This window comes from Delphinus delphis, chromosome 6 (assembly GCF_949987515.2).
Source record: "Delphinus delphis chromosome 6, mDelDel1.2, whole genome shotgun sequence".
Taxonomy (NCBI): Eukaryota; Metazoa; Chordata; class Mammalia; order Artiodactyla; family Delphinidae; genus Delphinus; species Delphinus delphis.
In genome coordinates, this window is record NC_082688.1 from 82,004,931 (window position 1) to 82,026,001 (window position 21,071).

At 38.5% G+C, this 21,071-nt stretch overlaps 1 protein-coding gene across 2 annotated transcripts in view; it reads right to left on the bottom strand.

Annotated features, from left to right (window-relative positions):
* Window positions 1–20,869, bottom strand: part of UBQLN1 (ubiquilin 1) — a 53,026-nt gene extending 32,157 nt beyond the window's left edge. For both annotated transcript variants that reach the window (XM_060014942.1, XM_060014941.1), the window contains exon 1: window positions 20,442–20,869. In XM_060014942.1, coding sequence (XP_059870925.1) covers window positions 20,442–20,630 — 189 coding nt within the window. In that variant the 5' untranslated portion in view covers window positions 20,631–20,869. The remainder of the gene's footprint in view (window positions 1–20,441) is intronic.
* Window positions 20,870–21,071: the final 202 nt, after the last annotated feature.

The window sequence follows — 21,071 nt, forward strand, 5'->3', positions numbered from 1 at the left end:
ATTAAGACATTATTAATTGGTAAAGCAGGATAATATATTGCATTTTTTAAAGAGATCCTTAGCTTTTAGAGATACATGCTGAAATATTAAAGGATGAAGTGATATAAGGCATGAAAGATGCATCAAAATAATGCGGTATGTAGAGGGGCCTTAAGGGAAAGTACACCTGAAACAAGACTGGCTCCAAAATTAATTGTCAAAGCTGGGTGAAGGATTCATGATGGAGCTAACTTACGATTATCTCTACTTCTGTATATTTGAAATTATCCATGATTTAAAAATTAAGAAAAGGGCTTCCCTGGTGGCGCAGTGGTTGAGAGTCCGCCTGCCGATGCAGGGGACACGGGTTCGTGCCCCGGTCTGGGAAGATCCCACATGCCGCGGAGCGGCTGGGCCCGTGAGCCATGGCCGCTGAGCCTGCGCGTCCAGAGCCTGTGCTCCACAACGGGAGAGGCCACAACAATGAGAGGCCCGAGTACCACACACACACAAGAAAAAAACAATTAAGAAAAAAATTATAAAGAGGGAAGATTAACTGCCAAACTAAAATTTTATACCCAGTGCAAAATCCCTCAAAATGAAATCAAAATAGACATTTTCAGACGCACAAAAACAGAGCATTTGTTACCCAGCATATACAGACTACAGGAAATGTTCCTCAGACAGAAGAAAACGATCCTCTCCTAGATGAAGGAATAAAAAAATAGAAAGAATAAATTGAAATAAAAACCAACTTTATAAAGCATTAGTAACAATGTCTTGTGTTGGAAGGAAGAAAAAAAGAGAGGAAAGAAGGAAGGAAGGAAGATCAAGTGTAGTCCACAGGCAGGTGAACAGTGTTAAACTGTTCTAAGGTTCTTGAATTAACTGGAAAGTACAAGTACTTACTGATTTAGACATTTTATAAGATGCATATAGTAATCTCTAGGATAACTACTAAAAGAATAGTTTAAGCAGCATGCATCTACCAACCTAATAAAAGGGGCAACTGGAAAAAAGGGGGGGAACAATTGGAATAATACAGAACAATACAAAACAAAGAGAAAAAAGCAACATAGGAGACAGGAAAAACAGAAATCAAATAGTATAATGGTAAACGTAAACCAAATGTATCAGTGATTACATAAGAGACTATGTGTTAAAAAGATAAAATTGCCGAACTGGATTTAAAAACCCAACTTCATGCTGCTTAAAAAAGATATACACATAAACTACTAAGGAAAAGAAATACTGAAAATAAAAAGAATGAATAAAGATAGTCCATGTAAAAATTAACCAAATAAAGTTAATGAGGCTACTCTAATTGACAAAGCAAACTTTTTTCTTACACTGAAGTGTAGTTTATTTACAGTGTTGTGTTAATTACTGCTGTACAACAAAGTGACTCAGTTATACATATATATACATTCTTTTTCATATTCTTTTCCATTATGGTTTATCACACGATATTGAATATAGTTCCCTGGAAAAAGCAAACTTTAATACAAAAGCAACTAGGACATTTCAACATTATAAAGTGTTCAACTCACAAGAAGATAAAACTTTAAGTGTATATGTACATAATATAGCTTCAAAATACATAAAGCAAAAATCAAATTGAACTACAGAGAAAAACAGACTAATCCAAAAGTACAGTAAGATATTTTAGCATATTTACCTCAGTAACTGATAGAATAAAATAGGGCAAAAAAAAAAAGATATAAAAGCTTTGAACAACAAAATTAACTGATGACCCAACTGGCATGTATAGAACACTGTACCCAACAACTACAGAATAAGTGTTCTTTTTAAATACATTTACAAACTTATATACTGGGCCATAAAGTAAGTCGACATATTTCAAAAATTTTAAATCATATGGAGTATGTACTTTAACTACATGCAAATTAAACAGTACCTTGCAGTTAAACAGTACCAAAAAGATGAATCAATAAAATATTAGTTCAACTGGAAAAGATTTCCTAAACAGGACACAAAAAGATTTAGCCATAAAAAAGGCACAATAAACTATCATTAATGGAGTAAAAAGATAAGCAACAGAGAAAAAATATCTACAATACCAAAAACCAACAGAGAGCTTGAATCCAGATTTTATACATAAAGCATGAAAATCAGCAAGACACAACCCAACTGAAAACTAGTCAATAGACTGAAATAGGAACTTCACAAAAATGAAATCTAAATGGCCAATAATACAAACAAAGGGGACTCATCCTAATTAACAACATCAGGTAACTTTAAAACCAGTGACACACCCACCGAACAGTCCAGTATAAAGACTGTTACAGGGACTTCCCTGGTGGTCCAGTGGTTAAAAATCCACTTTCCAATGCAGGGGATAAGGGTTCGATCCCTGGTGGGGGAACTAAGATCCCACATGCCGCAGGGCAACTAAGCCCGCATGCCATAACTACAGAGTCCACACGCTCTGGAGCCCGTTGGCCACAACTAGAGAAGCCCAGGTGCCGCAACAAAAGATCCCATGTGCTGCAACGAAGACCTGATGCAGCCTAAATAAATAAATAAAGTGGTTGTACTATTTAAAAAGACTGTTACAGACTGTTGCAGAGGATTTGGAGCAACTGGAATCCACATATATTGCAAACAGAAGTATAAATTCACATATTTCAGAAAAACATTTCACAGTAGAAGCTGAATTTATGCTTATTGTATGATTCAACGATTCCACTTCTGGGATTTTATCTAACGAATTATGTGTTCACAGGTACACCAAAAGACAAGTTCAAGGAAGTCCAAACTTTATTACCCCAAAACTTAAAACAACCCAAACCTTCAACTGTAGAACAAATTGTGATATATTCAATAGACTGTTACACATGATGACAACACATGAACTACAACCATATGTCACCATGGATCAATGTAGAGCAAAAGCAGCCAATCACAAATGACAATAAACTACGTTATTTCATTAACATAAGTTATCATTAACATAAGTTAAAAGAGAGGAAAGGGGCAAAAACCATAGTGTCAAAAGTGAGAAAAGTTGTAGTTAAGAGGAGGTGGTGATTGTAAGGGATCACAAGTGACATCTGGGAAGTTGATAATATTCTGCTTCTAACTTTTGTGCTAATAAATGAAGCTGTACATTTATGTGTGCATTCTTCTGTACTATACTTAAAATAGGTTTAAAAGTTGATTGTGAATGCCCTACACATAAGAAACAGCAGAAAGTCGAAACGTAAATGACCAACTTTCCTGAGCATCCAATTTCAAGTGACTCAACTAGCCAGAAAGCTATCATATACCTTGTCTTGGGTAGGTCATCAGAAGCAAATTGGGATGAAGATACCCTAGTTTTAAGAGTCACAGATGTAGAAAACAAACTTATGGTTTCCAGGGGGTAAAGGGGGAGGGATAAATTGAGACATTGAGATTGACATATACACACTACTATAAATGAAATAGATAGCCAATAAGAACCTACTGTATAGCACAGGTAACTCTACTCAATACTCTGTAATGACCTATATGGGAAAAGAATGTAAAAAAAGAGTGGATATACGTATATGTATAACTGATTCACTTTGCTGTACACCTGAAACACAACATTGGAAATCAACTATACTCCAATAAAAATTTAAAAATAAATAAATAAAATTTGTCTTGGTGGGGGAGAAAAGATACCTTAGTTTTAGGTAGCAGACCAGAGTGGCTATAAGGTGTAAATCACAGCAGGGATGATCACCCAAGAGTAAGAGACGGTCATCCATGAACATCATTATCTAGCATCAAATGCTTATAGAACAGTTGTGAATAGTTTAGTTGAGCCCTTAGTAATATTTAAGGGCTGGAATCCTACTAGCCATGAGTTGTCAGTGTTAGGAAGGATAGGTGGGCTTTCTGGACAGACTAGGGGCTTCTCTATGGTATCCTAGATGCAAAAGAGTAAAATCCCAAGGCACACAGTTCAAAAAGCATTTACATTCATTGCTAACTTAGCAGCTACACTGTGCCTGGAACCACACCCCCACATCATCTCATTCAATCCTCACAACAAAATCTCAAGAAACCAAAGTCCTTAACAAGACCCATAAGAAATAATTTCCTCCTACAGAATCACAGCATTGTTGAAAATTAGCATCACTGATACTAGGATCCTCTAGCCTCATGGAACTCTTGGTTCTGAGGGGCACCTAAGGCAATTCAAAAGTATGAGTTTATAGCACTTCATGGTGAAAGTTGGAGAGCATTATGACAGATAGGGTACAGCTATACTTCTAGTACCATACAAAGGGAAACTGTATAATCTGACTACTTATTATAATCTAATTGTTATACAAATAAGTTTTACATTTCAAACAACCGATGTCAAACAATTTAGGTATTAGAACTACTCCCAAATAGACTAATGTAATATTCATTTACTCTGAGTAAGTTATCCAAAGCTTGGAACAAACTTACAAAACCCAAGGATTATGACGCTCAGCTGCCTGCCACTCCACTAGAAACAAAAATGAATAAATCTTAGTTTTTAACTGTACCATATCAAAGAGATATGCTATACTTTTCCAAATAAGCTGTATTTTATAAAATTTTAATCCAAATATGATCAACTTAAACAATGTTATGTGTTTGTAGAAGAGCCAAAAATCCTGCACATACTTCATATATCCTTAAACTTCTATTCTGCACTCTAAAAAAAGGCAGAGGAAATAGCTTACAGTGGCTTCAAATTTTCCAAAATTTGATCTCTAACATTTGAACTTTACTTCTATGTCTGTTTTACCTACTACACTTTTATTGAATACTACAACAAAAAATCAGAAACTAAGTAATATTGACTTAGGAAAAAAAACAATTAGCAATCTTAAAACTTCTCAAAGCAGCTTTAGACAGAGGCAGTCCACAAACACTATTCGTCTGCAGAAACATAAAACTTATTGCAACAAATGCCTGAGTCTGAGTAACCTTAAAGTACCCTCATTAAAAAACATTGCATAGGGGCTTCCCTGGTGGCGCAGTGGTTAAGAATCTGCCTGCCAATGCAGGGGACACGGGTTCGAGCCCTGGTCAGCGAAGACCCTACATGCCACGGAGCAACGAAGCCTGTGTGCCACAACTACTGAGCCTGTGCTCTAGAGCCCATGAGCCACAACTACTGAAGCCCACAAGCCTAGAGCCCATGCTCCGCAACAAGAGAAGCCACCGCAATGAGAAGCCCACGCACCCCAATGAAGAGTAGCCCCCGCTCACCACAACTAAAGAAAGGCCCGCACACGGCAACAAAGACCCAACGCAGCCAAAAATAAATTTTAAAAATATATATTAAAAAAAAAACCATTGCATAAATCTTACACGAAGATGTTGGGTATAAGATAAACTAGAGACATAAGCAGCTATATGAGAAAAGGGCACCTCTTATAAATATAAAACTGAACACTCAGTCAAAAATGTTATAGTGAATTATCAATAAAAATGTAATTTCTAGGAGTTTCTATGACCTAAATCTAACATCCACAAACTAAATGCTTCACTTACACAAGCTCGCATTCTTCCTTCTACTACAAAAAAATTAAGACTCAATTCACTGGCAAACAAAAGCGTACAGGAGGAAAGAAACCAATAAAAGTAAAGTATATAAACTCTGAGCCAGGTACTTTTACATATTATCTCACGAAATCCTCCAAACAATCTAGTGAAGCAGATATTACATCACATGTTAAAAATGTGGCCTGTGCACTAGTCCCCTCCACCAGGAAGCCTACACAACCCACTGAACCAACCATAGTCACTGGGGACAGACATTAAAAACAACGGGAACTACGAACCTGCAGCCTACAAAAAGGAGACCCCAAACACAGTAACATAAGCAAAATGAGAAGACAGAAAAACACACAGCAGATGAAGGAGAAAGATAAAAACGCACCAGACCTAACAAATGAAGAGGAAATAGGCAGTCTACCTGGAAAAGAATTCAGAATAATGATAGTAAAGATGATCCAAAATCTTGGAAATAGAATAGACAAAATACAAGAAACATTTAACAAGGACCTAGAAGAACTAAAGATGAAACAAACAATGATGAACAACACAATAAATGAAATGAAAAATACTCTAGATGGGATCAATAGCAGAATAACTGAGGCAGAAGAACGGATAAGTGACCTGGAAGATAAAATAGTGGAAATAACTACTGCAGAGCAGAATGAAGCAAAAAGTATGAAAAGAACTGAGGACAGTCTCAGAGACCTCTGGGACACCATTAAACGCACCAACATTCGAATTATAGGGTTTCCAAAAGAAGAAGAGAAAAAGGGACTAAGAAAATATTTGAAGAGACTATAGCTGAAAACTTCCCTAATGTGGGAAAGGAAACAGTTAATCAAGTCCAGGAAGCACAGGGAGTCCCATACAGGATAAATCCAAGGAGAAATACGCCAAGACACATATTAATCAAACTGTCAAAAATTAAATACAAAGAAAGCATATTAAAAGCAGCAAGGGAAAAACAACAAATAACACACAAGGGAATCCCCATAAGGTTAACAGCTGATCTTTCAGCAGAAACTCTGCAAGCCAGAAGGAAGTGGCAGGACATACTGAAAGTGATGAAGGAGAAAAACCTGCAACCAAGATTACTCTACCTAGCAAGGATCTCATTCAGATTTGATGGAGAAATTAAAACCTTTACAGACAAGCAAAAGCTGAGAGAGTTCAGCACCACCAATACAGCTTTACAACAAATGCTAAAGGAACTTCTCCAGGCAGGAAACACAAGAGAAGGAAAAGACCTATAATAACGAACCCAAAACAATTTAGAAAATGGGAATAGGAACATACATATCAATAATTACCTTAAATGTAAATGGACTAAATGCTCCCACCAAAAGACACAGATTGGCTGAATGGATACAAAAACAAGACCCAAATATATGCTGTCTACAAGAGATCCACTTCAGACCTAGAGACACATACAGACTGAAAGTAGGGGATGGAAAAAGATATTCCATGCAAATGGAAACCAAAAGAAAGCTGGAGTAGCAATTCTCATATCAGACAAAATAGACTTTAAAATAAAGACTATTAGAAGAGACAAAGAAAGACACTACATAATGATCAAGGGATCGATCCAAGAAGATATAACAATTGTAAATATTTATGCACCCAATATAGGAGCACCTCAATACATAAGGCAAATTCTAACAGCCATAAAAGGGGAAATCGACAGTAACACATTCATAGTAGGGGACTTTAACACCCCACTTTCACCAATGGACAGATCATCCAAAATGAAAATAAATAAGGAAACACAAGCTTTAAATGATACATTAAACAAGATGGACATAATTGATATTTATAGGACACTCTATCCAAAAACAACAGAATACACATGTGTCTCAAGTGCTCATGGAACATTTTCCAAGATAGATCATATCTTGGGTCACAAATCAAGCCTTGGTAAATTTAAGAAAATTGAAATTGTATCAAGTATCTTTTCCAACCACAACGCCATGAGACTAGGTATCAATTACAGGAAAAGATCTATAAAAACTACAAACACATGGAGGCTAAACAATACACTACTTAATAACGAAGTGATCACTGAAGAAATCAAAGAGGAAATCAAAAAATACCTAGAAACAAATGACAATGGAGACACGACGACCCAAAACCTATGGGATGCAGCAAAAGCAGTTCTAAGAGAGTAGTTTATAGCAATACAAGCCCACCTTAAGAAACAGGAAACATCTCAAATAAACAACCTAACCTTGCACCTAAAGCAATTAGAGAAAGAAGAACAAAGTTAGCAGAAGGAAAGTTATCATAAAAATCAGATCAGAAATAAATGGAAAAGAAATGAAGGAAACAAGGGCAAAGATCAATAAAACTAAAAGCTGGTTCTTTAAGAAGATAAACAAAATAGATAAACCATCAGCCAGACTCATCAAGAAAAAAAGGGAGAAGACTCAAATCAATAGAATTAGAAATGAAAAAGGAGAAGTAACAACTGACACTGCAGAAATACAAAACATCATGAGAGATTACTACAAGCAACTCTATGCCAACAAAATGGACAACCTGGAAGAAATGGACAAATTCTTAGAAATGCACAACCTGCCAAGACTGAACCAGGAAGAAATTGAAAATATGAGCAGACCAATCACAAGCACTGAAATTGAAACTGTGATTAAAAATCTTCCAACAAACAAAAGCCCAGGACCAGATGGCTTCACAGGCAAATTCTATCAAACATTTAGAGAAGAGCTAACACCTATCCTTCTCAAACTCTTCCAAAATAGAGCAGAGGGAGGAACACTCCCAAATTCACTCTACGAGGCCACCATCACCTTGATACCAAAACCAGACAAGGATGTCACAAAGAAAGAAAAATACAGGCCAATATCACTGATGAACATAGATGCAAAAATCCTCAACAGAATACTAGCAAACAGAATCCAAGAGCACATTAAAAGAATCATACACCATGATCAAGTAGGGTTTATTCCAGGAATGCAAGGATTCTTCAGTATACGCAAATCAATCAACGTGATACACCATATTAACAAATTGAAGGAGAAAAACCATATGATCATCTCAATAGATGCAGAGAAAGCTTTTGACAAAATTCAACAACCATTTATGATAAAAACCCTGCAGAAAGTAGGCATAGAGGGAACTTTCCTCAACATAATAAAGGCCATATATGACAAACCCACAGCCAACATCGTCCTCAATGGTGAAAAACTGAAAGCATTTCCACTAAGATCAGGAACAAGACAAGGATGCTCACTCTCACCAGTCTTATTCAATATAGTTTTGGAAGTTTTAGCCACAGCAATCAGAGAAGAAAAGGAAATAAAAGGAATCGAAATCGGAAGAGAAGTAAAGCTGTCACTGTTTGCAGATGACATGATACTATACATAGAGAATCCTAAAGATGCTACCAGAAAACTACTAAAGCTAATCAATGAATTTGGTAAAGTAGCAGGATACAAAATTAATGCACAGAAGTCTCTTGCATTCCTATACACTAATGATGAAAAATCTGAAAGTGAAATCAAGAAAACATTCCCATTTACCACTGCAACAAAAAGAATAAAATATCTAGGAATAAACCTACCTAAGGAGACAAAAGACCTGTATGCAGAAAATTATAAGACACTGATGAAAGAAATTAAAGATGATACAAATAGATGGAGAGATATACCATGTTCTTGGATTGGAAGAATCAACATTGTGAAAATGACTCTACTACCCAAAGCAATCTACAGATTCAATGCAATCCCTATCAAACTACCACTGGCATTTTTCACACAACTAGAACAAAAAATTTCACCATTTGTATGGAAACACAAAAGACCCCAAATAGCCAAAGCAATCTTGAGAACGAGAAACGGAGCTGGAGGAATCAGGCTCCCTGACTTCAGACTATACTACAAAGCTACAGTAATCAAGGTAGTATGGTACTGGCAGAAAAACAGAAAGATAGATCAATGGAACAGGATAGAAAGCCCAGAGATAAACCCACGCACATATGGTCACCTTATCTTTGATAAAGGAGGCAGGAATGTACAGTGGAGAAAGGACAGCCTCTTCGATAAGTGGTGCTGGGAAAATTGGACAGGTACATGTAAAAGTATGAGATTAGATCACTCCCTAACACCATACACAAAAATAAACTCAAAATGGATTAAAGACCTAAATGTAAGGCCAGAAACTATCAAACTCTTAGAGGAAAACATAGGCAGAACACTCTATGACATAAATCACAGCAAGATCCTTTTTGACCCACCTCCTAGAGAAATGGAAATAAAAATAAACAAATGGGACCTAATGAAACTTAAAAGCTTTTGCACAGCAAAGGAAACCATAAACAAGACCAAAAGACAACACTCAGAATGGGAGAAAATATTTGCAAATGAAGCAACTGACAAAGGATTAATCTGCAAAATTTACAAGCAGCTCATGCAGCTGAATAACAAAAAAACAAACAACCCAATCCAAAAATGGGCAGAAGACCTAAATAGTCATTTCTCCAAAGAAGATATAGAGATTGCCAACAAACACATGAAAGAATGCTCAACATCACTAATCATTAGAGAAATGCAAATCAAAACTACAATGAGATATCATCTCACACTGGTCAGAATGGCCATCATCAAACAATCTAGAAACAATAAATGCTGGAGAAGGTGTGGAGAAAAGGGAACACTCTTGCACTGCTGGTGGGAATGTGAATTGGTACAGCCACTATGGAGAACAGTATGGAGTTTTCTTTAAAAACTACAAATAGAACTACCATATAACTCAGCAATCCCACTACTGGGCATATACCCTGAGAAAACCATAATTCAAAAAGAGTCATGTACCAAAATGTTCATTGCAGCTCTATTTACGATAGCCCGGAGATGGAGACAACCTAACTGCCCATCATGGGATGAATGGATAAAGAAGATGTGGCACATATATACAATGGAATATTACTCAGCCATAAAAAGAAACGAAATTGAGCTATTTGTAATGAGGTGGATAGACCTAGAGTCTGTCATACAGAGTGAAGTAAGTCAGAAAGAAAGACAAATACCGTATGCTAACACATATATATGGAATTTAAGAAAAAAAAAATGTCATGAAGAACCTAGGGGTAAGACAGGAATAAAGACACAGACCTACTGCAGAATGGACTTGAAGATATGGGGAGGGGGAAGGGTGAGCTGTGACAAAGCGAGAGAGAGGCATGGATATATATACACTAGGAAACGTAAGGTAGATAGCTAGTGGGAAGCAGCCGCATAGCACAGGGATATCAGCTCAGTGCTTTGTGACCGCCTGGAGGGGTGGGATAGGGAGGGAGACGCAAGAGGGAAGAGATATGGGAATATATGTATAACTGATTCACTTTGTTATAAAGCAGAAACTAACACACCATTGTAAAGCAATTATATCCCAATAAAGATGTTAAGAAAAAAAAAACAATGTGAGGCTCAGAGGTGTCAAGCGCCTTGCCCAAAGTCAGATCTCTCAAATTCCAAGGTTCATGCTCTCTCCAAAATGCAGACCACATTTCAATGTTAATAATGACAACACCCTTTCCCCACTTCTCAAAATATTAATATAAAAACACAAATAATCATAAATAGTGGAATGAGTTAGCTCTACACATGCCAATATGGAAAGACTGCAAAGATACAAATAAAAAGAGTAAGGAAAAAGTGTGGGTAATAATCCATCTGCTGAACAGGAATAAACAGAAAATTATATATGGGTAAATAGAGAAACACTTCTCCGGACCGAATCAGATAGATAGATACACATTTAGAGTAACTTTTTTTGAACGGGTCCCCTTATTTCATACTTTTCTACATCACTTGAACTTCCTAAAGTAACAGCATGCATAATGTATTTCATTTTCTTTGCAGTCTGTATTTTAAAAACAAATAAAGCCATATCCTTTATAAAAACTGGAGAGCTTTAAAGGCTATACAAAATTTATCAAAAACATTTTACTAGTCTAGAAATCTGTATAGAAGCTGCTTAATCAATAAACCAAGCAGTCTGTGTTGTCATATTTACAGAACATCAAACTAACTCAGAATGGCATGAACTTACCTGGAACAAACCAGAGTTCATATCTTCTTATAATGAAAGTATTTGCAAAATAGAGGCGCATAATATACATTTTATTTATGCTTATAATAAATGGAATTTGTTCGGTATGTTAACTCAGTAATATTTGCATCAAACAGATTTGAAGATAGCAACTTTAGTCTCTTAATAAATTCCCAATCCTAATTTTAATGGGATTTTCTTTTTAAGCTGCTCAGATACAAAAACAACTAAAATAATGCCTTTAGACATTTGATTAAACCACGAATAAACGTCGCATTTTTCTAAGTAAATCACATTGTTAAAATAGTCCCAACTAAGTACAAAATACTGCAAATAAATCTTTAAAACACTATTTGTTCATTCACTCAATAAATATTTGCATTACTCAATGTGTGCCAAGTGCAATACTAGGTAGGTACAATGGGATTAAGAGGTAAGCAAAACACCCCTACCTTTGTAAATTCTGACAGTATGGGGTGGAGAGGAAAAAGTCCATATAATCACAAAATGGTATCAAGAGATTATAGTCATTGATCTAATTTAGATTGGTGAGTCCAATCAACCTTTAATGAACTGACATTTAAATAAACCCAAAGGCTGAAAAGCCAACCAGAGGAAAGTCAAGGCAGCTTGGAGCAGTGGTTAGGTGTGGGCTCCAAAGTTAGTCACTGGATTTCAATCTAGGCTGCACTATTTAACAGGCGTATAAATTTAATCACATTACTAATCTGAGTTCCGGTTTCTTCACTTTAAAAAAGAGGAAACAATAGTACTTTCATCATAAAGTGAAACTTAAAAAAAATAACAATAATGCAGTATGCCTTGATAAGCCTGGAATAAGTACTGTTATGTTACTGTCATTAGCAGCATTGGCAAAAGCTCAGAAAGGGAAAGAGCTAGTGATAGTTGGAGGGAAAGACTTAAAAATGGCTGAAATGCAGTGAATAAAGGGGGAGAGGTAAGTAGGGAATGAAGCATGAAGACTTTATTAGCTATGCTATCTAATTCGGAAGTCTCTAACCAAACGTGGTTATTGAGCATTTGAAATGTGGCTAGTCCAAATTGAGATGTGCTGTGTGTGTAAAATACACACCAGATCTTGAATGCCTAGTATGAAAAAAAAAGTAAAATATCTCAATTTTTAAAATATCAATTACATGTTGAAATGATACTTAAGATATACTAGGTTAAATAAAACATTTAACATTACTATACCCAAATGATAGAAACAACCCAGTGACACTGACAGCTGAATGGATACACAAAGTGGGTATATACATACAATGGTATACACATACAATGGAGCATCATTCAACCTTAAAGAGGAAGGATATTCTGTCACATGCTACAACATGGGTGAAACTTGAGGACACTACGCTAAGTGAAAGTCAGTCACAAAAGGACAAATACTATGATTCCACTCTTATGAGAAACCTATAGTAGTCAAATTCATAGAGACCAGAAGTAGAATGGTTGTTGCCAGAGGCTGGCAGGAGGAGATAATGGGGAACTATTGTTTAACAGGTACAGGGTTTCAGTTTTTCAAGGTGAACAGAGTTCTGGAGATGGATGGTGGTGATGGTTGCACAAGAATATGAATGTATTTAATGTCACTGAACTGTACACTCAAAAATGGTTAAGATGGTAAATTTTATGTTCTAAATATTCTAATAAAAATTAATTTTATTTTTGAAGTGGCTGAAAGAACTTAAATTACATATGTAGCTTGCATTATCTCTATTGGTCACACTGTTAAACTTAAGTCATGGCAAATTTTCCAATGAGAAGGGTTTTGAGGAAGTGTGACAAAATCGAGATCCAGTAAGCCCTAATGCCCTAAAGGCAGGGGTCAGCAAACTTTCTGTAAAGGGACAGATAGTAATGCTTTCAGCTCTGTGGGCCACATGGTCTGTCCTGAAAGCAAAGATAATAGAGACGTGCATGGGCATGGTGGATTTGGCCCACTCTAGTTTGCTGACACCTGCCTTAAGACACCCACTGTAAGCAATGGCTCCTACCAGCTAGACTGCTGAATTTTCAGGAATTGTGTAAGCCAGTTTAGAATCAGTAGCCTAAAATCTTCCATGGTGAGAGGTATTTACAAATGGAAATCAGCAAACACTACAGTAAATCAGTGCTGTTTTTTCCCAAAGAACTAGTTGATAAAACATTTAGCAGCACACCCTACTTTATGTAAAGAATTAACTTCTCGGGCTTCTCTGGTGGCGCAGTGGATGAGAGTCTGCCTGCCGATGCAGGGGACACGAGTTCATGTCCCGTCCGGGAAGATCCCACATGCTGCGGAGAGGCTGGGCCCGTGAGCCATGGCCACTGAGCCTGCACGTCCATAGCCTGTGCTCCGCAACCGGAGAGGCCACAACAGTGATAGGCCTGCATACCGCAAAAAAAAAAAGAATTAACTTCTCTCCTATGCATTTAAAAGTATATTAGCTGGAAAAAGTGACAGTCATTCAAATCCCTGCTGTGCTCTGTGGTTCAGATGAAGATCCTCTGTTAAGAAAGGCTATTTTAGGGCTTCCCTGGTGGCACAGTGGTTGAGAGTCCGCCTGCCGATGCAGGGGACATGGGTTCGTGCCCCGGTGCGGGAGGATCCCACATGCCGCGGAGCGGCTGGGCCCGTGAGCCATGGCTGCTGAGCCTGCACGTCCGGAGACTGTGCTCCGCAACAGGAGAGGCCACAACAGTGAGAGGCCCGCGTACCGCAAAAAAAAAAAAAAAAAAAAGAAAAAAAAAGAAAGGCTATTCTAGAAGAATTGTTCCAGTAACCAGAAGCGAGAGTGAACACCCTGCGGCAGTCAAGAGTGGTGAGCTAAGGGGAGAGCAGTTTAAAACGAAGCCGTGAGAGGAGGGCTAGAAACCAATGAGATTATGTACACACTCAGCCATCCAAATCCACAAATGCAGAGGGCGACTGTGGAACTTGAGCATTTGTGGGTTTTGGTATCCACAGTGGGTCCTGGAACCAATCCTTGGCAGGTAGCGAGGGACAACTGTACTGCATTCAGTAATGACTGAACAACTGGTAGTAATTATTAATTACACATTATCATGCATATGACAGATTCATTTGTAAACAAATATTTACTGAACACATACTATGTGCTAAGCTCTGGTAACACAATAGTGAACAATCACAGATCCTCTCTAGCAAAAAAAAAGCATTAATCAAATAATCACATATAGACTTTAAATTGTAATAAATTACGACCAAAAACAGGGTGCTGTGAGAAAGTACAATGGGGAATCCCAACCAACTCTGGAAAATCAGGGATACTTCTTTGAGAAAGTGACCTTTGCACTGAGAACGGGCAAAGAGTAGGAGGCGTTCCAGGTAGCAAAAACAAACTGCACAAAACTCCTGAGGCAGGAAAAAAAATGTGATTAACAGGTCAAGGAACTAAGAAGTCAATAAAGCAAGAGCCAAGGAGGAAAGATGGTGTCAGAATGGAGACATAGGATAGAATCTTATCTCACAGGGCCTCATGGCCACATTACATAAGTCCAAGATCAATGGGGAGCTGTTAGTTTTATGTAGAGAATAAAATGATCTGATTACTATTTTTCAGAGATTGCTCTAGGAATTAATGGGGGAGACTGACCAGTAGGCTACCACAGTTTCTAGGCAAGAAATAACAGTAATTTATTGCAGTCAATCCTCAATCTTTTTAATTAATTTATGTATTTATTTGTGGCGCCTTGGTCTTCACTGCTGCGCGCGGGCTTTCTCTAGTTGCAGCGAGCAGGGGCTACTCTTCGTTGCGGTGCGTGGGCTTCTCATTGAGTTGGCTCCTCTTGTTATGGAGCACAGCTCCAGGCGCGTGGGCTTCAGTAGTTGTGGCACGCCAGTCTCAGCAGTTGTGGCTCACGGGCTTAGTTGCTCCATGGCATGTGGGACCTTCCCAGACCAGGGCTCGAACCCGCATCCCCTACATTGGCAGGTGGACTCCCAACAACCACTGCGCCATTAGGGAAGCCCAATCCTCAATCTTGTAAGTATCTACGTAATCTATTAAATACTCCATTGCAGCAATTTTTGACCTCAGGACACAACTCGTACAAATTTGAAACCCCAGAGTTTTTGTTTATGTAGGTTATATCTATTAATATACTAGAAATTAAAACTGAGAAATCTTTTAAAAATTCATTCAAGATAACAAACTCATTACATTAAATACCTTTTTTATGAAAAATAGCTATTTTCCTAGTTTGAAGAATAGCACTGTTTTAAATTTTTGCACATCACTTTAGTCTCATAATAGAAGACAATTGGATTTTCACATCTAAAAGATTCTGAAAAAGTACGCTGCTTGTGATAAAATTAGAGTGAAAAACACAAATAACCTCTCAGAACTATCATGAAACTAATTTTGATCTTATGATCCTCCGAGAAGGGCCCTGGTGACCCCCCAGACCATATTAAGAACTGCTGCTTGAGCAACAGGAAGCCAAGCAATCACAGTAAGGTACTTCACAGCAATTAGGAAGACTACGATCAAAGACAGATCAATAACAAGTGTTATACACAATGGAAAGTGATTGGAATCCTCATGCACTTCTGGTGGGAATAAAAATTGGTACAGCCACTTTGGAAAATAGTTTGGCAGTCCCTCAAAAAGGTAAACACAGAGCTATCACATGACCCAGTAATTCAACTCACAGGCATATGCTCAAGAAATATGAAAACATATGGCCACAAAAAACTTGTATAAGTATTCACATAGGCGTTATTCATAATGGTCAAGAAGTAGAAACAACCCAAATGTCCCTCAACTAATTGAAAAATAAAATGTAACATACATATCCATACATGGGAATATTATTCAGCAATAAAAACGAAGTACTGATACATGCTACAACATGGATAAATATTGAAAACATTATCCAAAGAAACAAGCCAAAAGTTTTCAAAATCTGGTGTGTATTTTACCCCTACAGCACATTTCAAATCACATCTAGCCACATTTTTTTTTTTTTTTGGTGGTACGTGGGCCTCTCACCCCTGTGGTCTCTCACGTTGCGGAGCACAGGCTCCGGACGCGCAGGCCCAGCAGCCATGGCTCACCGGCCCAGCCGCTCCGCGGCCCGCGGGATCCCCCCAGACCGGGATGTGAACCCGCGTCCCCTGAGTCGGCAGGCGGACTCCCAACCACTGCGCCACCAGGGAAGCCCTAGCCACATTTTAAGTGTTCAACAGTCAGATGTGGCTGGTGGCACCACTGTGGACAAGAGTTCTAGATCTACCCTATAAAGTATAATTTTAAATGATGTTTGTGATGATGACACTGACGCAATATAATTTCTCTTATCAAGGAAAGGTTCACTTCTTTTCAATACATAATATTTACGTTATGTCTAAGTATGTTAGTATTTTTCTAAAAGATTCAAGTGACGAAGGTATTTTCTAAAACTACAATATACACTGCCTGAATACTTCAGGTGACTGCATTTCAAAATCTTACACTATAATCTAGAGAGCCACAAAAATCCCAGAACAAGCTAGTTAGGAGCCAGTATACAAAACTGCCCTTCCCATTCTCTGCACTAATTTTAACCACTCACACACAGACAACATTCCTCTGGACTTCATCTTGTTTAACACTTAGAAATCCTCAAACTGTTTCCAATAGAAAATAATGATTAATAGAAAACATAATCTCATACACAGGGACTTTTTGCCATTACACATTTTTAAAAATCTATCTACTTATATTATGAAAACCCTTATTAATGAAATCATCTTGGAACATAGTGAAGTTTATATTCTAACCACCTTTAGTTAGAAATTTAAACATTACTCAACTGATTCTGAGTACGCAATGAAAAATAAATTTCACTTTAATTTTAAAAAAGTATAACCTTTATTATCAATTGAACAAGTTAAAAGTGTTAAATACAAACTGTATTAAAGTATCTTGTTTCTGCCTGTTATACACAAACAGAAATTGAGGGAAAAACAAGAAAATTAATAACCACCTTACAACTTTTTTATACCTAAGAGATTTAATATAGTTTCATCAATTATTAGAACATGTTCATATAAATACTACTTCAGCATAATGTATTGAGAATTTACGTTATATAGAAACAGTGAAAGAAATTTTAAATTGCAGAAAATGGGATTTGCCTGATAGAAAGCCTAAGCTTTCAATATTATCCTTTTGTAGGTCTTTTGCTTACCCTCTTTACCTCTAAGATTAGATAAGAATTTTCCGAACCAAATACTTCCCAATTTTTTACTAAACATTTTTAGTGAAATCTCAATGTCATTAAGTTTATTTTAATGACAAATTTTAATCTGTAGCAAATAGTTTAAATCTGTGAAACCCTTAGAAAAATTTAAAATTATAAAATGACAGATGCTTTTTTTGTGTGCTTCAGGTAGAATTTTACAAACGATGTGAAAACTACTTTTCTTATTCTTGTACATTTTTCTGTATGTACTTCCCCTAACAGAGCCCATAGTAGTTCAATTTGTCTTCTGGTTCTTGACGCAGTGATGAGCTTCAATTTTTATCACGTTTTCTGCTTCAACAGAAAGTATTCGTCAAAACAAAAATTCAACTGCCATGACAAAAAGTTGCTACAGAGAGACTAATTAGTTTTATCTATTAAAATTTTACTTTGGTTACAGAGGAGTAAAACTAAAACTTCCACAGAATTTGAAATTCTAGTTTCACCATCACAAAAAGTTAAAAAATCCTCACAGATAAAAAGCATAATAAACTGAACTAAATGAATTCTTCTATTTACAAAATATTGACTTTATTTCTAATCTTTTACAGTAAAATACTGAAAGCAGCCAGGATGGTGAAGACCTGAACCAGGAATCCTAGATAGAACTATGGGCTTCAAAAGTTAATATGGCTACACACCCACTAAAAAAAGACTGATACTATCAAATGTTAGTAGGAATGTGGAGCAACGGGAATTCCCATGTACTGTCAGTGTGACTGTAAAATGGTACAAGCACTTTTAAAAAACATAGTTCCTTATGAAACTAAACCTACAGCTACGCTATGACCCAGTCATTCCACTTTTAAGCACTTCTAACAGGAGAGATAAACGCATTTGTCCAACAATACAGATTTGTATAAGAGTACTCATAGCAACTAACTGGAAAGAGCCCAGTTAGTGGTGGTATATTTATACAACGGAAGACAACACAGCAATGAAAAGGAAAGAACTACTGAGGATACACGAGACTTAAAAACACTAAGCTGAATGAAAAAGCCTTTCCCAAGAGTACATACCATATAATCCCACTTATGTGAAATTCTAGAATAAGCAAAACAAGTCCATGGAGGAAAAATATCAAAACACTGGTTGACAGAGGGGCGTGACTGAACTGACTGGAAAAGGGCAAGAGGGAACTTTCTAGTTAATTACGAAGTTCTACAACTCCATTAGGCTTCGGATTAAACAGGTGTATGTATTTGTGTAAACTCGTGGAATGGCAACCGTGCGCAATTCACTGCAAGTCAAACTTACGTAAAAAAAAATTTTAAGTTAAAAATTGAACTCAGGTTAATGATATGCACATTGCTTAAGTGCTTTTTAAGGGTAACATGTACTAATACTTGCAACTTACTTTGAAATGCACCCAAAAAATAAAATTGACTGATAAATGATTAATTGTGCCATACAGCAAATAAAGCAAAACTCTAATTTAGGTGAGGGACACATGGGTGTTCACTGCACATTTCAATTTTCCTGTAGGCCGCAAAATATTAAAATGTTAAGGAAAATTTTTATAGGAGAATTGAGAGACCAAAAGAAGTGATTCAATAGGTAGTCAAAGTTTCTCACTACACACCACCTTTCAGAATTACATAAAAAAAAATCCCAATCATTTATTACTCCTAGGGAAATCTGTAGGTACATTTCAGGAATTTTTGCTCCTTCATAAACTGTTCACATTGCCTGAAATCAATTCAATAATTAGGGCAATATCCTGGGACGTATATTCAACAACAAACTAAAACGATTTGTTAAATTCCTCAAGATTATTAACTACAAAATTTGTATTCCTGAACAGATTTTAAGCCGTGAGTTATTTTTTATTTTTCTCCAGTAACTCCAATTTCGTTCTCTTTTATCAGATTGCAAGCGCTAGTATCTGAAGAACATAGCTATCCCTCTAAAATGAAACAAAATCCTCCCCAACGATTAGCATCTAAGGGATAACAAATATACTTTAAAAAGAAATCCAGCAAGTCGTAACTGAAAGTCATCCACCTTTCTCCTTAAGCCTTGTACTATTAAGATGCGGCTGAAAGCAATTTCTACATTATAGTTAATTTTTTCTTTAAAGACTGGAAGGTGGGAAAGATTTCAGCAGAACTAAAGGTACACGTGATCCTCACCCCCCAAAATCCACCTTAACCCGCAAGCAGGTAAAACAATGAGCACCCCCTCTTTTTTTTCCTTCATGAGACAAAACCGCGGACTAGGCTAAGGCAAACCCTCGCCCAGCCTCCACCCCGCCTGGAGCCAGGCGGCGGGTCCCTTTCCTTTGTGAGGAGCCGGAGGGAGGCGGCTGGGGGCGGGGAGCTGGGGGAGGCGGCTGGGGGTCTGCGGCCGCCCGAGCAGGAGGAAGGCGCTGTGGAAAGCGGCGTCGGCACGTCCCGCAAACAGGCCGCGCGGCCCCGCCACAAACCTCTGCGGCGTCCCCAGGTGCAAACCCACGAACCTGGGTGTGATCTAACTTGGAAGGAGGCCCGGGAGAAAAGCCGAGGGCAGCTCCGGGGACGACCCCCTCCTCCCAGGCCCTTGCAAAAGCTTCTCCCGCCGCGGGAGGAGGTCCTGCCGCCATCCCCACCCCGCCCCGAGCCTCGGGCGGCCCTCACCTGCTGGACGGAGCTATTCTCGGGCACTGCGAACTCCTCCTTCTCCTTCGGGGTCTTCACGGTGACTTTCATGATCTTGGGTTCCGTGGAGGCAGCAGCAGCGGCGGCGGCGGGGGCGCCGGCACCTTCGGCAGCGGCGGCGCTGTCCTGGGAGCTCGGAGGGCCGCCGCTTTCACCATTCTCGGCCATGGCGGCGGCGGTGACTCAGGCGCGCAGAAGGGAGCGGGCGAGCGAGGGGGAGCCAGGGGACGCCAGAGCCGGCCAGCCCGAGCAGCGGAGAATGTGGGGCACGTCGCCTCAGTGACAACGGGCGCAAGGCCGCCGTAGCGGGCGAGGAGCCGCGGAGCTTGGCGTGGGCTCCGGCGCAGGCCCGGGTCGGGCGCTCAGCAGCCGCCGTGTGCTCAGACGCCACTCGGTCGCAGCGACATCCGCAGCCGCCGCCGCTTCCTCCTCCCCGCCCCTCCCCCCACGTCCCTCCGCCGGCGCCGCGCGGGGCACGCCGGGTAACGTGGCTGGTGACGTCGCCGAGTCATGCCTGCCTGCTGCCGCTTGGAGCTGTGGCCGGTTTTCTTTCCCTCTCCCGTTCCATTGCAAAGCGTAGGCGCGTTCAGAGAGAAGGACTAAAAACAA